Below are 17,626 nucleotides of genomic sequence, written 5' to 3'. Positions count from 1 at the left end.
TTCCTTATTTTTTTTTAATCTGTGCTATATATATACAAAGGTGGAATTCACTATATTATATTTATACATACACAAAGCATAATTTTGTCAAATTAATTCCACATTTCCTTCACTTTCCCATCTCTCCTCTCTCTCCCTCAATCTCCTTCTACTCCACTGATCTTTCTTCTGTCCTTATGAAATCAAGAATAATTTTTTATGTAGCTGGATACCTTGGGGGAAAACAAACACATGTATGAAATCCAAAAGATTCTGATCTTTGTAGATAATTTTTTTGGTGGTACTAGAGATTTAACCCAGGGTTACCTTACCTTACTGCTGAGCTACACCCCCAGATTATTTATTTATTTATTTATTTATTTATTTATTTATTTATTTATTTATTGGAGACAAGGTCTCACTAAGTTATGCTGAAGAGGCTGGCCTCAAATTTGAAATCTTCTTGCCCGAGCTTCCCAAGTCACTGGGATTATAGTCATGAACCATTGGGCATGGAATAAATCTGAATCTTTTGTAGTAAAACCTAATGTGGACTTATTTAAGCGCTGTTTGTAGTCTTCATGTGAATATCTACAGAAATAGATACAAAGCTACAGAACTATTAGTGTGTTTGACAACAAAGCATTTAGCAGGTGGCCTACTAAATATAGGCACATACACAAAATTCTGAAAAATCTGGCCTAGGGATGATGATGATGGTTATTATTATTATTATTATTATTATTATTATTATTGATACCAGGGATTGAACTCAGAGGAACTCAACCACTGAGCCACATCCCCAGCCCTATTTTGCATTTTATTTTGAGACAGGGTCTCGCTGAATTGCTAAGTGCCTAGCAGTTGCTGAGGCTGGCTTTGAACTCGTGATCCTCCTGACTCAGCCTCCTGAGCCATTCAGTATGCACCACCACACCTGGCTGGCCTCAGGACTGAGTTTTAAAAAGCGGTTCTGGTTTAAGCTTGGCAAAGATGCACTGCATACTGTTCTGACCACTATTCAAAGTGTAGAAGTCATTACCTACGTGCTCAGTACCTTCTTCTCTAACCAGTTTCTCCTAATGACTTTCTCTCCCTCTATTCCTCTCCTTCTCTCTCAATTACTCTGTCAGACACCCAGCCCAATTCTCTTAGTTACCTATAATATCACCTTTACCTGTTCACATCCATTAGTTGCGGAAGATTCACTGTCTCATTTACTTCCATCCTGCTTGACTTTCCATTGTTCCATCCCTAATGCAGCCAGGCCAGAGCAGTCTCAACCCTGAACCGCTGCCCATAGCTCCTAAAATGCCTTCCTGACTCCTACTTACTCTTCAATCTCTCCCTTTCTCATTCGCCTTAGATTCTGCTTCAAGATTAATCATGGCATCATCTCATACCTTGTTCAAATACTATCCTGAATTCAAAGACCACCATGGAGGATATAAAGTCCAAAGTTAAGAGACCCAACCTCCTTTTCCCTGCCTTTCCTGCTCTTTCCTAACACAAATTCCTTCCGTTAAAATAAGCCATCAGGTTTCTTTTCCCTTATACATTAATAAAGAAAAAAAAGAAAGAAAACACAACAGTTGTCCTCATCTCTTCTGCTCACTTTCACATCATTTCTATTCTAATCCCACTCACACTGTAGCCTCAGTTGAGATCTGCAAAATTGGCAGCTTGAAAGCTTTCTTTCACCTTGCTGGCCCACTATGCTCTCCCCTCTTGAATTCCCACAGCACTCATAGTCTGTACTATTCATCTGATTTTGATATGCACTTACTTGTATTATCAGAGTATTTAATTTTTCATGTATGTATATATATATATATATATATATATATATATATATATATATATACCTCGTCTCTTTAGCCATATTTTAAATACCTTATCATATATTTTATGAATGATCAGATGAGCACCTTCTATAGCTTAGAATAAAAAGGCAACATTGGCAAAGTTAACATGTAAAAGATGAAGATCACATTAATTTATGTTTTAATTCAAATTTAATAAGTACTTTTATGCTTTAGAGACTCAGAATTAAATGCCTGCACTCATATGACTTACAGCTGGGAAATCAGACATTAATTAAACAATTATACATGTTTTGGGGGAAAATATGAATAGGCTTAAAATCATTTTAGATGCTACACATATCAACTTATTCTGAGTGCCTGCCTTCCATCCACTCCAGTTCCAGCTGGGTCCTGCCTTCAATGAATAAGTAGCACGTCTTTCTTGTTTAAAGAGTCTGACAGCTCCTTCAGGTGGAATTCATCTGACAATGTGTTAAAAGAGCAGTGTTAGCTTCTCATGCTACAGTTCACCTGATGAAATATATTTATACTTGATAAAACAAATGAAAGAAACCCCATAGGTTCTCTTTTCTCACAAAAAGTTTTTGTTTTGGTTCATTAATACTTTCCTTATCATTTCTACTTTCTTCTGGAAATTTTTGTTCAGAACAATTTTTTGATAAATAAATAAAGTAAGATGGACACAGAAAAAAAAGAGCAGTGTTATAACAAAACTGCAACTAATAGAGGTTCTTGGCACATGTTGGAAGACAAAAATAAAGGAGGGGGCTGGGGATGTGACTCAAGCGGTAGTGCGCTCGCCTGGCAGGCGTGGGGCCCGGGTTCAATCCTCAGCACCACATACAAACAAAGATGTTGTGTCCACCGAAAACTAAAAAATAAATATTAAAAAAAATTCTCTCTCTCTAAAAAAAATAATTAAATAAAAAATAAAGGAAGGAAGATAAACAGCAGAAGAGACTCGGTTTATTTGAGACATGTATTTGTTGCAATCTTGATATTCTAAGATTTATCCTTGGATAAAGTTATTCAATCAGAAGGCATTACTTGGACCCTGTTTTTCCCTTCATAGAATTGTTTCCATGGAATTTAAAATATCATAAAATTGATTTTATGCTGAAATACTACACTCTATCTATTAATGAAAGTTTAAGATTCAAAAACATAAAAATATTTCTGCATTTGTCAATTCACCATTCAGTATTTCCTGTACAAAGCAGAAAAAAAAACTTTGCTAAAAATTAGAGCAAGGATATTCTAAAATTTAAGATAATGAAAAATCCCCCCCGTGGAATTTGAAGTTCTTGTCATTGACAATAACCAGAGGCATATAATATATCACATCTTCCTTTTTCCCAGGTTCCAAGGAAGCTCAAACTGAGAAAGGTAACAAAATTCATGAAATCAAAACATATTGGATTTTCCCTGTTTTTAGTGGTCCTAATTTTCTATCCCTATGGTATTAAAAAAATATATATATATATATATTTGTAAATAATTTCAATTCATTTTTGAAATAAATATTATTCTTTAATAAGCTCAAAAAATCAAATTCCTCTTTGTATATGTCTTCTCACCAGCATAACACTTTAGATTTCTTTATTCATAAATATCTCTAAAATATCCTGCCCCTCCCCCCATCAAAGCTAGAGTCATCCAAGCAAACAGGAAAGAGAAGCACTGGAAGAGTATAAACTGACATTTCAGTGAAATCTAATTTTCATAAGTCTTAATCTAATACCTTAATAAGACTTAGTTTTAATAAAAGACATTATTTTGAATGTATCAGTTTCTGATTACATTTTGCTCCCAATGTTTATATCCAAATCACTATAAAATTATAATATTTATGTCTGATAGAAAAATAAAATTGATAACCAATGAATTGGATTCTATTATGTGTTTACAGAATCATTCTCTCCCTCATCACTGTGCCTTAAATTGACACTGTCGTGTTGTCATTTTGATTTTTTCAAAGATGAGATTTACTATCATGAAATTTAAATGAACTAGGCTCTGTGCACACCTGTAATCCCATAGGCTCAGGAGGCTGAGGCAGGACGATTGCAAGCCACTCTCTGCAACTTAGTGAGACCCTCAGCAATTTGGCAAGATCCTGTCTCAAAAATAAAAAATAAGGGGCTGGGGCTCATAGGTAGAGTACTCACCTAGCACTTGTGAGGCACTGGGTTCGATCTTTAGCACCACATAAAAATAAAATAAAGAAATTGTATTCACCTACAACTAAAAATATATATTAAAAAATTAAAAAGTACTGGGGATGTAGCTCAGTGGTAAATCACTCCTGGGTTCAATCCCCCATCCAAAAATAAAAATAAAAGAGAGAATACTTACCAGCTAATGAAATGAAAGGAGTAATAACATTCTATTTAATATTTATGTTTGGTGTTTTAGTAAAGAACCCCAAAAAGTAACACTGTTTAGTTGATGCCACAAAATTATTCTGATCATTTGTAAACCATCTCAATATTTCTGTAATAAAATTTTTATGCTTGTAATTATCAGTCCCCCTCCCAACATAAGACACCATCATCATTACCCTCATCACCACCATGTAACATAAGCTTGTACCCACAAATTGTTAAAGGCTTAAATATAGCCTTTTAAGATGAATTATGTATAAATGCTAGGTATTTGGGAATAAGGATGGAAACATTTATCACACACAAAGCCAATAAGAACATTTGTGTTTGCATTAAATTTTGGATTCCTTCCCATTATGCTTCAGGCTGTAAGTTCCAGAGCACCCTATTGTACTCTTTTGGTTCTTGTGGTCACAAATGGGAGCTGAAAAGATGACACCTTGCATGTAACAGGAAGGAGTCAAAGAAGGCCTCACAGAAGAAGGAAATGCTTGAACTGGGACTTGAAGGAAAAAAGAGAAGTGAGCCAGGTTGACAGTAGGGGAATGAGAATGATGGGCAATGCAGAGTACAAGTGCAAAAGGCACAGAGACATAAGGCAACATGGCAGGATTGAGAACCAAAAATAATTCTGTACAGCATGGAGTGCCAAGAGATAAAGTTTGCAGTCAGGCAGGAGTAGGTCATAAGTAGTTTTGGAAATCAATAAAAGGAGTTTAGATTTTATTCTATGGGTGGTAAGAGCCATTTAGCAACATAGAAAAATTATTGTTAGATCTATAATGAACTGGAGGAAGAGAAAACTATAAGGAGGAAATGATTAAGAGTTCATGAACCAAGGAAACATGGTTCATAAAACAATGGCCATGTAGAGAGATAAAGCAAAACAGAAAGGGGAGATAAGCTTGGAGTTCATCAGGAAATTGAATCGAAAGTCCACTATCCTTACTTGCCAAGATTTACAAGTTATCATTTCTTCTCTAGGACCCCATATAATTTCACAGGTTTTTTTTAGTAAGGAATAAAAAGACCTGCACATTAACACCTGCACCTTAACCATATGATTCTCATTAATAAAGGAAAACAACTTCTCCAAAATGAATAGGCTGGTCTAAGTTTGTCATAGCTTGCTACATTGAAAAAAAAAAAATCCCCAAGTGGTTTACAAACCCATTGAGCAACTAATTGTAGTGGATGCTTACTGTTTTGGTACCTAACACTCTCTACCCATTTTTTGAGAGGACCCTCTCCCACCTACCACCCATCATTAACCTTGTCTATCCATGATTATTATGTACAACATCATGTTCATTCAGTATTTGATAGATGACACAACCAACACTCTGTTCTTACATACCCTCTGTGTCAATGATCTGTCTCTGAACTCCACTTTGGCCACGTACTCAAAAGTCCACACCCTAGATGGAAATCACCACTACAGGATGACTTTATATCTGTTACAACATGTCGTTCAACCACACCCATCATTTCTGTGCCTTTTCTTACTCCCATTTCACCTGTTCAGTTTCCACCAAATCTCCAGGCCCTTGCCCACTTCTTCCAGACCATTTTCTCCCTTCATCTCCTTTTCATGTCCATTCAGAACCCCCTGTTGATTAAATTAGTAACTCTATTGCAAGATCTCTTCATTGATCTCCCATCTTTTGTTTGCAATAGGGCAAGCCTGAGCTGTCCCAGGCAGATGACTCACAATCAAATTGTGTTCCAGGTGACTGAGCTCTCAAAGAGAAAACTGCTCAACTTTCAGATTAATATCATTCAAGTTTATGGTGGCTAACATCACTGGCTCTTAGTGACAGTAAGCAATCCTTTCATTGGTGTATAGTCTATTCACTTCTATACTCCCTAGGATCACTGTTCCAACCCTTGACCACTTTGTTTAGCCTCTGTATCATCAAACCCTTCCATGTTTATCTTCAGCTCTTCTTCATAGTAAAATGAAGCCTATCAGGTAAAGAAACATTCCCCTCCCTGCTCCTCCACTTGAAACTTATCTATCAGAGTGCTATCCTTTATCTTACTCATGCCCAGTATCTCGGAGCCAGGGTCTCTTCTCCTATCTTTTTCCTTAACTACAACAAAATATTGTTTTATTTGTTGATTTCTAACAAATTACACAAAAATTCAGAGCCTCTGGCTCTAGGTCTTACATGAGGTTGCAGTCAAGCTGTTGGCTGGAATTCCAGTCTTATGTGAAGGCACAACTAGGGGAAGATCAGCTTCTAAGCTCATTTCGCATGATTTAGTTCCTTGTAGGCATTAGGACTTGAGACCTGTCTTAAGGCCACCATTTTTAACCTGTATCCTAAGTCCCAAAGACCTTCAGAGATACTTTCTTCTATATTTTCACTTCAATCTAACTCATTCCTGTGCAACTGTAGTCAGGTCAATTAATCTTGTCCCTTAAGTAAAACCAAAAACAACAATAGACCAACTCAAAAACCTGCCCTCGCTCTTTCTTCCATTTTTAAGCTACTTCTCCATTTCTTTCTTCCATTCTCTCAGAAATTTCTTGAAACTATGTACATACACATGCACATAGACAATAAATATAGAATATGTACATTTTATATATATATATGTGTGTGTGTGTGTGTGTGTGTGTGTGTGTGTGTAATAGAAGCAGATGGCAATAGTTTGAGAAATAGAGATTGAGATTATACAGTATATGTATTGTATGTATATGTATATATGTGAATATTTTCTTGCTTATTCCTTAGAACATTGCCATTTGTTTCTAACTCAACTTCTAGACTACAAATACTTTGTCACCTGTGATCTTATAATTTCCAAATGCAAAGTTCTTTCATTAAATTCTCTTCTTAATTGATCCAGCTATAGCCTTTAAAACTAGTTTCTTTTACCGCCATGGCATGTATCTCCTCTTCATATGTTAGACATACATGTGTTTAATCTCTCTTCTGTAGGAGGTAAGTTTTTATGAGGACAGAAACCTTGTCTGTTTGGTTACCTCTCTAGAAGAGGGTCTGACATGTAATAAGTGATGAATGAATATCTGCTGAATAAATATCATCCACCTCTTGGTCAAATTGATTAGGCTAGGGTGAAAGCCACCACAAAATGTGTCGGCTCCAGTCCCTTTCCTGAGAGTTTAAACTTGGGACCAGGAGAGTCAAGCCAGCTTCTCTGGGTGGATGTAAACAGATCTTCAGGGTGAAAAGAGAATGAAGCAGATGTGATACAGAAGTTGAGACAAAGAGCATCCTGACAGAATTTGAGGCCCCAATTCCATCCCAAAGTACAAAATGAACTCTATCCTTGGTCTCTGTGAAATATCCCAATATCCCCATCATAAGTTACCTTTTAAACTAATTCAGTCTCTTTTTGCATTGTATACTACTAAGAGATTCCTTACTAATACACTGCTCTGTGGATGAATAGATACAAAATAAACATCTTAAAGCCAACTTTTTTAAAAATGAGGATTTAAAGTTAGTGTTTTGGTTCTCATTCCCTGAATGAACATAAAATGGAAATGGTTCACTTACTTTAATGAAAATATAATGTGATAAGGAGCCATTCTTTTTAAAATTTACAACCTCTTCACTGTACCTCGCTTAGGTACTACTTATGAGAAAGGAGCTATTTCCATGTCTTCCCTAGATAAGATTATACACACATTCATTGATCTCTAAAGCCATTTATAATGAAGTTTGGTACTAATTTTACTTCATGCGAATTTAACTCCTTAGGCAGTGAAAAAGTACACGATTAAAGAGAAAACAGTTGTAGAATCAAGTTACAACAATGCATTACAAATTAAGGCTGGAGGACAAACTAAAACGATTCTAAATTGGCATTTAGTGATATAGGAGCTCTATCTTAGAGAATAGAAATTAAATAATTAGCAACATTACATTTTATGGGTTATGCTACTTACCAAACAAACGCTGATGGAAGAGAAATTTGCCAGCTATTAGTCCTATGAGAATGGCAAGTAGCCATAGAAGCACCTTCAAAATCCTCCAGCCAACCCCTCTAGGGTATTTATTTGTTACAAATGAAAAACAGTTTCCAACAACAATAACATTGGCTTCTGTTTGGCTGTGAGAAACTGGGTCCTCCGCAAAGATTAAGAAATTAAAGAAGATCACCAAATAAGCCACGATCATGCGAGACCAGGGATGCTGAAAATAATAGCGGAAGTCTTTACCCATCCTTCAAAACTTCAGTGCCGCAGTTTACCTGTGTAAGAAGAGAGACACAGAGTTAGAGTGGGAAACAAGCAGCATTCTCTTCCTGTTATTTAGTCAGATTTTACAACAGCTCAGTAAAAAGGTACTTGAATGAGATGATTGATGCCTGTTCCTACTGTGGCACCAGGACAAGTCTGAGGTTGAGGAAAGTTAATATTGTCCCTCCCTACTATCTAATCATACCTCTTACTAGTTGGGAACTTGGTAAAGAGGGGGAATAAAAGAGTAGGGGGATCTGGGTGTGGTGGTACTCCCCTTTAATCACAACAGTTTGGGAAGCTGACGCAGGAGGACTATAAATTCAAGGTCAGCCTCAGCGATTTAGCTAGGCCCTATCTCAAAATAAAACATAAAAAAATAAATAAAATAAACAGGGTGGGAATGTGGCTCAGTGGTTAATTAAGCACCTTTGGATTCAATATCCCTGGTGCAAAAAAAAAAAAAAAAAAAAAAAAAGGAATATATGAGAGGACAGGAGACATGAGAGGGCAGGACACAATCCAAAATTGGGATGATGACCGAGATGACATAGGAAGGAAGAAGCACAGGGAATAAGACCAATGCCACCATTTTCTTCTTTTAGATTATTTCACCTTACAACCATAGTCATCTAAAAAATGAAACAATATAAAAGTAAAGTGAACACATATAAAACACCCAATAAACATTCTCCTCTGCCTAAATCCCTCTCCTCAAATTCATGATCACTTAATAAATTTGGTAAATAAACTTTCCAATCTCTTTCTATACATGGATAGATGCACACATGTGCGTAACCTTTTGTAATACCCAAAGGCACAAAGGTGTTACAAAAACTCGTAATGTGCCTACAGCAACAGATCTGCAGACCTACTCTGGAAGCACTGCCATCTCAAAGTGTGAATGTCCAGGCCCCACCTTCAAAGTCTCACTGTTTTCTTCCCTCTTTCCTCTTCATGAACCAACCTACCCAGAAAGCACAAAAGCAGTAACTCCTACATGGGGAGGTTTGTCTAGGCCTACCAGGGCTTGTGAGTAGATATCCAATTCTAGAGTTCATCTTGGTGAACTCATTTAGCTTTCAGACTAAGTAACATCTGCTTTTTCAGCAATAAAACTCTTTAAATCTTGAAAACAAAAGTAATAAGGGCGTTAATTTGACTGCCATCAACCAATTTACTTTTCTTCTTTCTCAATTTATTTAGAGAAGGACTCTCCTTCAGAGAGGAAGGAGAGAGAAGAAGGACCCTGGCAAAGTGTATAGTCCCTAACATGACGGGCTCTCTGCTGGATGTCTGCTTGCAACATTACAGCATTTTTGTCATAACAAGTTCCTGAAATACTATTATCATTCCCATCCCTTTATTTTCCAGGGAGAGAATTAAGGCTCACATAGGTTATGCCACTTTCCCTAAATCACTCAGCAAAAGAGAGCTGATCTGAGTCTCTGAAGTATGACCCCCAAGGCACCATTGCCAACCTTTGTAGCACTTTTTCTTCTTAAAGGAAAGATCCAGAAACCAATCCTAAGAATGCCTTTCAGAGGTACATTCTTCTTTAGAGACAATTATATACTTATATAGGACAGGGAAGATTATGTAAGTAAAAGACTCCTTCTCTGATCCTGGACACTTGAGGGGGAGGGGAATCCATTGACAAACATAATTTTACAACTGGCAAAAAGTCCAAAGATTACACCACAAGCCTGAAGTGCTTCTAAATCAACGAAAGATCTGAGAATAGTTTCCAAGGGTCCCAAATCTCAATCCAATACTCTGGGCTGATGAATGTCAATTAAACTCACAATCCAAGTTAATGAAGGCATGCAAAAGAATTGGCAATAAAATTCAGCCAAACCCATAATCACTACAACCTTGGACTCATAAGCCTTCTAAGAAATTTCAAATCCCTTATGATCTTTGTGAACACTCTGAAATATCTGTTCCCAGCTCAGATCACTTAGGTATGGTGGCTTTCTCAAGATTCTTTAGTTGGTCTTCCCTCTTTCCTTTCTTCCTTCTTCCCTCCCTCCCTCCCTCTCTCCTCCTTCCTTCTTTCTTTCCTTCCTTCCTTTCCACAAGACTATCACTCACAATAGCAGCAAGGACCTGTGTGTATGGTTCTCACACCAGAGATCAGAACACGTAGTGAAGTATAAAAATGAGCATTGTGCATTTTCATGATATTTAGTGTGTACAAATGCAGAAATGGGTCAGTTTTCAATTTCACGCAACACTTTTGGAAGTATCCCAAAACCACCACCAAAAAGAAATTCACAAAAATCATCTCAAGGACCAATGAATGACATTTGAGGAAGGACTTGTACTACATGACCATCAGAACTGCACAAAGATATCCCTTAGAAAGTTACTATAATGAGTTACTTCCTATGAGGCACCCATTAGCAGTGAGGGATTCTAGTGAGAGCCACCATCACCTCCTCTCCTTCCTTGCACACACATAATCAAGACAGCAGGATTTAGACCACTGAATTTACATGACCTTGATTCTTTTTTAAAAATACTTTGTGGAGGACTAGCATATACTTATTTTGTTTCTATTTTTAACTTCAGAATCTTGCCTGTGGGCTATATGATTTCCACATGCCCAAGTTAAATTAGAACATGCAAAAAAATTTGGAGACAGCTGTTCCTCTCCTAACTTTATGCTATTTCAGGAGAGAGAACTATACTACTGAGCAACAATCCTGTACTAGTATCTAATCTCATTTAATTCCCACAGTAATGCTATGAATGCTAATGTCACTCTTACAGTTAAGAAAAAATGAAGGTTCAAAGTAATTGTCCATTTAGTTCACATACTCAGCAAGTGGAAGAGACAGAATTTGAATCCACATTGACACCTAGTCCTTAATCTATCTAATATACCATATAGCTGGAAGTGCTTCTTTCAGTAAGACATTTTTCATAATGCTTATAGTCCATTCTTCATTTCTACTTTTAAATACTAGCAGAATGAAACAGGACCCTGATATTGATCCTTTCATCATTTTATTTTATTATAAACTCCTTAGAGAGGTCATAAGAGGCTGTTTACTTCTTGGGAACAGCATGATGCTGAGCTCACAGTGGGCAATCCATAGACACATATGAATGATCTGAGTGGTAACACTCAGAAAGAGAAACCCCTTCATTGTTTAGGTGAAATGAGAAAAAGGCAAAGCAACCTCACATTCAACTTCCACTAGAAAAGAGAAAAGCAGCCAGGTTCAAAGACTGCAGTGGTGACTCGGCCAGAAACATCACTGATTTACCCAAACACAACCCCAATTCATTTTAGCACCAGGCTCCACATATCATCATCATCATCATCACCATCATCATCACCATCATCATCATCACTCAGGGATAACACTAACTGAGGACTTGCTGTTTGCCAAATAGTATACTCATGAGCTTTATAAGCATCTCTTTTAAGTTTAATAGCAGCCTAGTGAGGAAAATGCTCTTCCTTTCCCCATTTCACAAATGTTGAAACTGAGACGGACAGTTTAACAGTATTGCTATTATTGTTGATGTTGTTTTGCTTATGTTTGTTTGTTTGTGTGGCATTGGGAATTGAATCCAGGGGTACTCTATGACTAAGCTACACCCCCAGACCTTTTAATTTTTTATTTTGAGACAGGGTCTCACTAAGTTGCCAAGGCTAGCCTCGAACTTGTGATCCTGTCTCAGCCTCCTGAGTGGTATGAACCACCACAATCCACAAATTTAGTAGGTTGTATGAAGGAATAAAACTTGTCTATATCATAACAAAGATTCAAGTTAAAGCTACCTGGCCTCAACACTCTATACTATGCCTTTCCTGTACAACAACGTAAATTCCAATGTCTTGCTGTTTACATGTTGGTTAGAAAGTTTCTAATAATAAAACCATCCGATGAGTGGATCTATTATTACTATTCAAATTGACCTTGGTAGCATGATCAGAAAAAAATGGGAATCATATAACTATAGGAGTACTTGAATTCTTTCTTCTTTGAGCATCAGTATAAGTAATTGAGTTGATCTGATTGTCCTTTTGCTGAACATCACTGGTGTGCATTCTGCATCTCAAAACAAGACTAATTCACACAAACTTAATTCCTTCTCATAAGTAATGACATTGTTAGGTAGATGACACTATTTTAGAATCCTCTGCTTTTTCATATAATAGCAACAATAATGATGTTTGGTAAGAATAGGCTAAAACTGAAAACTCATTGGCCTTTCATGGTTTCTAACTCTGGAGGAACAAGATTTATACTGGATATTTGTAAAGTCAGAAATTTTAGTACAAACCAATATTTCAGAGAAATGCAAAGGAACAAAAGAATAAAATAAAAAGGAGAGATGTAAGACTCTCAAATAGGAGAATGTTTTGATTAAAGGCACAGGGGAAATCACCTGGGACCGATGCAGAGACATATCAGTAGTTCTGTGTGGCTGGAACACAAGGTGTTTGGAAGTGTCTTGTGAGAATTAAGAATGATTTGGGGCCAATTCAAAGAATATTATTTAAAAAGTGTTGGTCTGTACTAAGAAGAGATTAGGACATCATAAAACATTTCAAAGCAAAAAAGTGAAATGATCATACATAAAAAGTGATGAAGTCAAATTTTATTCCATAATAACACTCATTAATTCACTTGTTCAATATTTACCAATCATCTATTTTGTGCTAGGCAGTAGCCTATGTGCTGAGGTTACTTATACCTAGTAGACAGCCAACAAATATTTGCTGATGGATAAATTCATGAATAAATAGATGTGTTGTTGAAAACAGACAACAGACCAGGTTGAGATAAGAAAAAAAAAATACTGAGGATTTCATTCCAGAGACAGTAGATTCTGAATCATAATGTTATTAATAGAATCCCTGTTTCCATGCATCTGATAGTTATTTTGTGGGGAACAAACCAAAAGATAAAAATTAAATACACAGTATTTCAGAAAGTTGAGAGAGAAAATTAAAGCAAGGAAAAGTTAATAGGGAGTCAAGAGTGAGGGAAGTTAAAGGTCTCACTGTAAGCTGATAGTAGAAGACAGACATGAAAGAAGGACCAGAGGCAAGGAAATATCTATGGAAGAAGACCAATCCAGATAGAGGGACAGAAGTAGGAAAGGCCTGTTGCCAGGGCATGCATGGTGCATTTAAGGTAGTACCTGAAGGCTAAAATGACTGGACAGTATGGTATGTGGTACTGGAGAATATGGAAGAGATGCAGTCTAGGAGGAAGTATTTCATCATGATCAGGCCTTGAGGCCATCCTATGGATGTGAGCTTTCACCCAGACAGAAATGGTGATAGAATCGGACTTTCATATCAAAAAGGGCCACTTTGTCTGCTGGTTCAAAATACTTTGTAGGAGGCAAGGAACAGAAGTGGGGAAGTTATTGAGGAAGCTATTGCCAGGTACCTCGAACCACACAGGTATAGAGGAAGAATTTAAACAGCTCAGCTTCTGGACACCTTCAAAAGGAAGAGCCAATAAGAGTTATTAAGGGAGCCAAGTATGGTGGCTCATGACTGTAATCCCAATGACTCAGGAGGTTAAGTTTGGAGGATGAAAAGTTTGAGGCCAGCCTCAGCAATTTAATAAGACATTCAGCAACTTAGGGAGACCCGGTCTCAAAATAAACAATTAAAAAATCCAGCGATGTAGCTCACTGGTAAATCACCCCTAAATTCAATCCCCAGTACCACCTCACACACACACAAAAGAAGAGTTATTCGTGGATTGGATGTGGACATGACCTAGACAAAATCCAGAATAGAACTGCCATTTCCTGAGATGGACAGAGGTTCAGTAGATGTAGAAATCATACTCATACTGACAGTTTTGAATGTTTTTTATGTGTTGTGCTGTTGGAATGCATATTTCACATATTATCTCAATTAGTCCTTACAGCAACTATTTGTATTGGCCAGTGAAGAAAAAGAGATTCAGAGAAGTTGTAATGTTCCCAAGGTTATACAGCTACCAACTGGCAGAAATAGGTACAACTACCTCTATATAACACTAAACTTAATACTTTTAATTACTGTCATATTGCCTTTACTATGAAGTATAAAATACAGAATAAAGTTTCAATGGGAAGGAAGAGCAAATACTAGGTGATGACTTGCACCTAATGGGCACTCAATAAATATTTGCTAATGAATGTATAAATGAATAAATAGATATGCAGATGATAACAGTCCAGCCTTGGGTGAGGAAAAAAAAAAAAAAACACTGAAGAATCCATTCCAGAGACAGTAGACTCTGAATAATGGGACATCCAAGTCTGTAAAAGGAGAAATGATAGAAAAATAAATAAACCAAATGCATATATGCTTGAATATACCAGCTCTGAGGTAAGGACAGATCATAGTATATAATCCTAGATGATTATAGAAGACAGGCAAGGGGAAATGACACAGAGCATTTTACATAATGCAAGTGCTTAATACAGGTTTAAGAAATACAAATAGCAATCATAACAATGTAAATGTAAAGCTGAAACTCTTACTTTAGGTCCAATACAAAAGACCACACAGCCTTTTAAATAAAAAGCAACCTTTTAAGTCAATCAATGAAACCGCCATAAGTGGTTCTGCATAGATACCAGGACAGCATTTGTGATGCCCTAGCTAATTTAGAGGATCCCAACCATAAATCATTTCCTAGACTTTCTCTTCATATTGTTTCCACCTTTTAGTGGTTTTCTTCCCTTTTTATCCTTCAGTCATTGGGACAACAATCAATGAAAGTTTTTAAAACAGAATCTGAAAATGAAGTAGGTCTGAGTCCTTTAGATGATGACAACTCTGTTGTAATGGCAAAATATTTTAAAGTCCCATTGTGTTGTAAAGCAAAAAAAAAAAACGAATCAAACAGTAACCAATAAATTCTTTAAAAATGTGAAGGTCCTTTTCAGTGGCATCCGCTTCTGATAAAGAATGAATTGCCATGGTCACACTCTATCAATAATACAAAAGCTAATATTCATTAAGTATTCTTTAATATATTAAATAAAAGTCACATGTCTGAACTTATTTTTTAAATGACAGAAGCTTAAGCAAGCAAATTAAATAAGACTGACAAGTACTGGCTTCTTTTCTTTGTTTTTTGATCCTGGGGATTGAACTCTGAGCCTCACACATGCTGAGCAACCACTTTACCACTGAGCTATGTCCCCAGGCCTTTTTATTTTGAGACAGGGTCTTGCTAAATTGCCCAGGCTGGCCTTAAAATTGCAATAATGATGCCTCAGCCTCCAGGGTATCTAGAATTACAGGCATGGGCCAAACTGCCCAGCTGACAAGTACTGGTGGGTTTCTGATCACATGGATTTAATGAAAGGTGGGAGGAGAGGGATAACTATCGGAGTTAAAATGTCAAAACCCCTAATTGCTTTTAAACTCCAAAGTCTGGTGGAGTAAAAGAAAGTATAGCTAGGACTTTTTTTTAAATCAATACTTTATAACAAAAATAGAATTTTACAGGGATTCTACTATTTTTTATATTCAATAAATTGGTAGTTGTTTCTGAAGACAAAACAAAACCCCCAAAGCATCCCAGAGGTCCTTCCTTGCGTGTCAGCCAATATATCACTTATAATTAGAGGAGAAATGCATGACCTTATATTTAACCATTCTTTTAGTCAACATTTTGTTTCTTTTTGGTTCCTGAGACTTATATCTACATATAAATACTAAAGTAAGCATGTGATGTTTACTTTCACCCCCACACACACACACCCACACACCCACCCACACACACACCCACACACACACACACACACACACACACACACACTTCATTGTTCCACAGAGGGTTGAATAAATAATGGCAGCCAAAATGTTACCTCGTTGGTCAAACATATTTGTGGGCCTAAGGCATTTTCAAAAATAGAAATAGAAAAAAATAGTTTTATTCAGTCAGGATGAAGTTAGCAAACATTCAAATACTCAAGTCAAGTCAATGGATCTCTCTCTCTCTCTCTCTCTCTCTCTCTCTCTCTCTCTCTCTCTCTCTTCCCCCGCCCTTCTTTTCTTCTCTCTTTTATCTCTCTGCCCACCCACCCCCGTGTTTTTTTAAGGACGACACCAATGAACTGCAACCTGTTAATTTAATTAACAAAAATAGGGCTTGTGTTCAGGTCCTATCCAAGGAATCACTGAAGCGAAGAAAGTTCAAGGACTGTTCTACCATCTTTTACCGCCTGGAGCCCAGGACTTTGAGGTTCCCACCAAGATCCGTGAGCCTGGAAGTCTCCTCTGCCCTTACCCAAGGGCTGGTGCGTCTGCCTGCCTCCTTGACACTTCACCCAGCCTCTTTCGATAACATCCTCCGGGAGGGAGGAGGGAAGGCGCCGGGGAATTCGGGGGCCGGGCCGGCGTTCCGCGGCCGCTTCCACGGTCGCAGGAGGCAGCGGGGCGCGGGCAGCGGGGCCGGCAGGGCTCGGCTGCGGCCGGACCAGGGCGGGGGAGGCGCCCGGCGCGGGGCCGCGTACTCACCGAAGGGGCTGCGCAGGCTCCGGGCGACTGCACACGGGAGACCCGGTCAAGCACAGCCCTCCGGCGCGCCGGCGGCCTCGCTGGGAAGCGCAGCGAGACGGACCGGCGGCGTCGCTGCCACTGCTGCTGTCACCGAGCTATAAATACCGGCTCGGCCCACACCCGCCGCCACCGCCTACGCCGGGCGCCCTCGGTGCTGACTCTCACCGCGCACTGTGAAGTCCGCCGTGGCGGGCTGCACACTGCGAGCGCAAGGGCGATGGCGCCGCGCAGGTGACCGCAGCCGCTCCAGCTGTGCGGCAGCCTCCGCAGCTGGAGGCATGGCCTCCTGCCGCCCCCGCCCTCTCCCCTCCTTCCCGCCCCAACCGCGGGCCGAATCCAGCCCGTGGGCCCCGAGCGCCGCGGCAGAGCGTGCCCCGGCTGGCTCGCCTCTGCAGAGCGGCAGCCGCAGGCAGGGAAAGATTTAGGAACCTGGAAGGGGGGTGGGGGCCACCGAGCTTCAGCCTAGGGTGTCAACAGCCGTCCCTTCCTCCTGCGGGAATTGGCAGATTTGTACAATCCACATCCTGCAGGTAACCAATGAGGTTCCCAGTTGGAATGTCTTTAAAGAGCAGCAAACTTTCTAATGCAGCTTCAGGTCACAGAACATCCTTCTGCCCCTGTGTCTTGGAGATGCCAAAGGTGGGGGTAGGGAGAGCGAGCCCACAGGAGTTGAGAA

The 17,626-nt window shown here is 38.6% G+C and overlaps 1 protein-coding gene across 4 annotated transcripts in view; it reads right to left on the bottom strand.

The window, feature by feature from the left end:
- Nucleotides 1-17,308, bottom strand: part of TMEM117 (transmembrane protein 117) — a 482,831-nt gene extending 465,523 nt beyond the window's left edge. Inside the window, exons 1-2 of one of the 4 annotated variants that reach the window (XM_081310889.1) lie at nt 16,909-17,308; nt 8,112-8,416 (exon numbers count right to left, since the gene is read on the bottom strand). In XM_081310889.1, the coding sequence (XP_081167015.1) occupies nt 8,112-8,388 (277 nt within the window). In that variant the 5' untranslated portion in view covers nt 8,389-8,416; nt 16,909-17,308. Of the gene's footprint in view, nt 1-8,111; nt 8,417-16,908 lie in introns of those variants that run through there. The other 3 variants (XM_081310890.1, XM_081310886.1, XM_081310887.1) reach the window with 3 other exon arrangements.
- Between the last annotated feature and the right edge of the window lie 318 nt (nt 17,309-17,626).

Source organism: Spermophilus citellus, assembly GCF_964194105.1.
Source record: "Spermophilus citellus genome assembly, chromosome: 10".
Lineage (NCBI taxonomy): Eukaryota > Metazoa > Chordata > Mammalia > Rodentia > Sciuridae > Spermophilus > Spermophilus citellus.
This window is presented reverse-complemented; position numbering and strand designations above follow the sequence as displayed.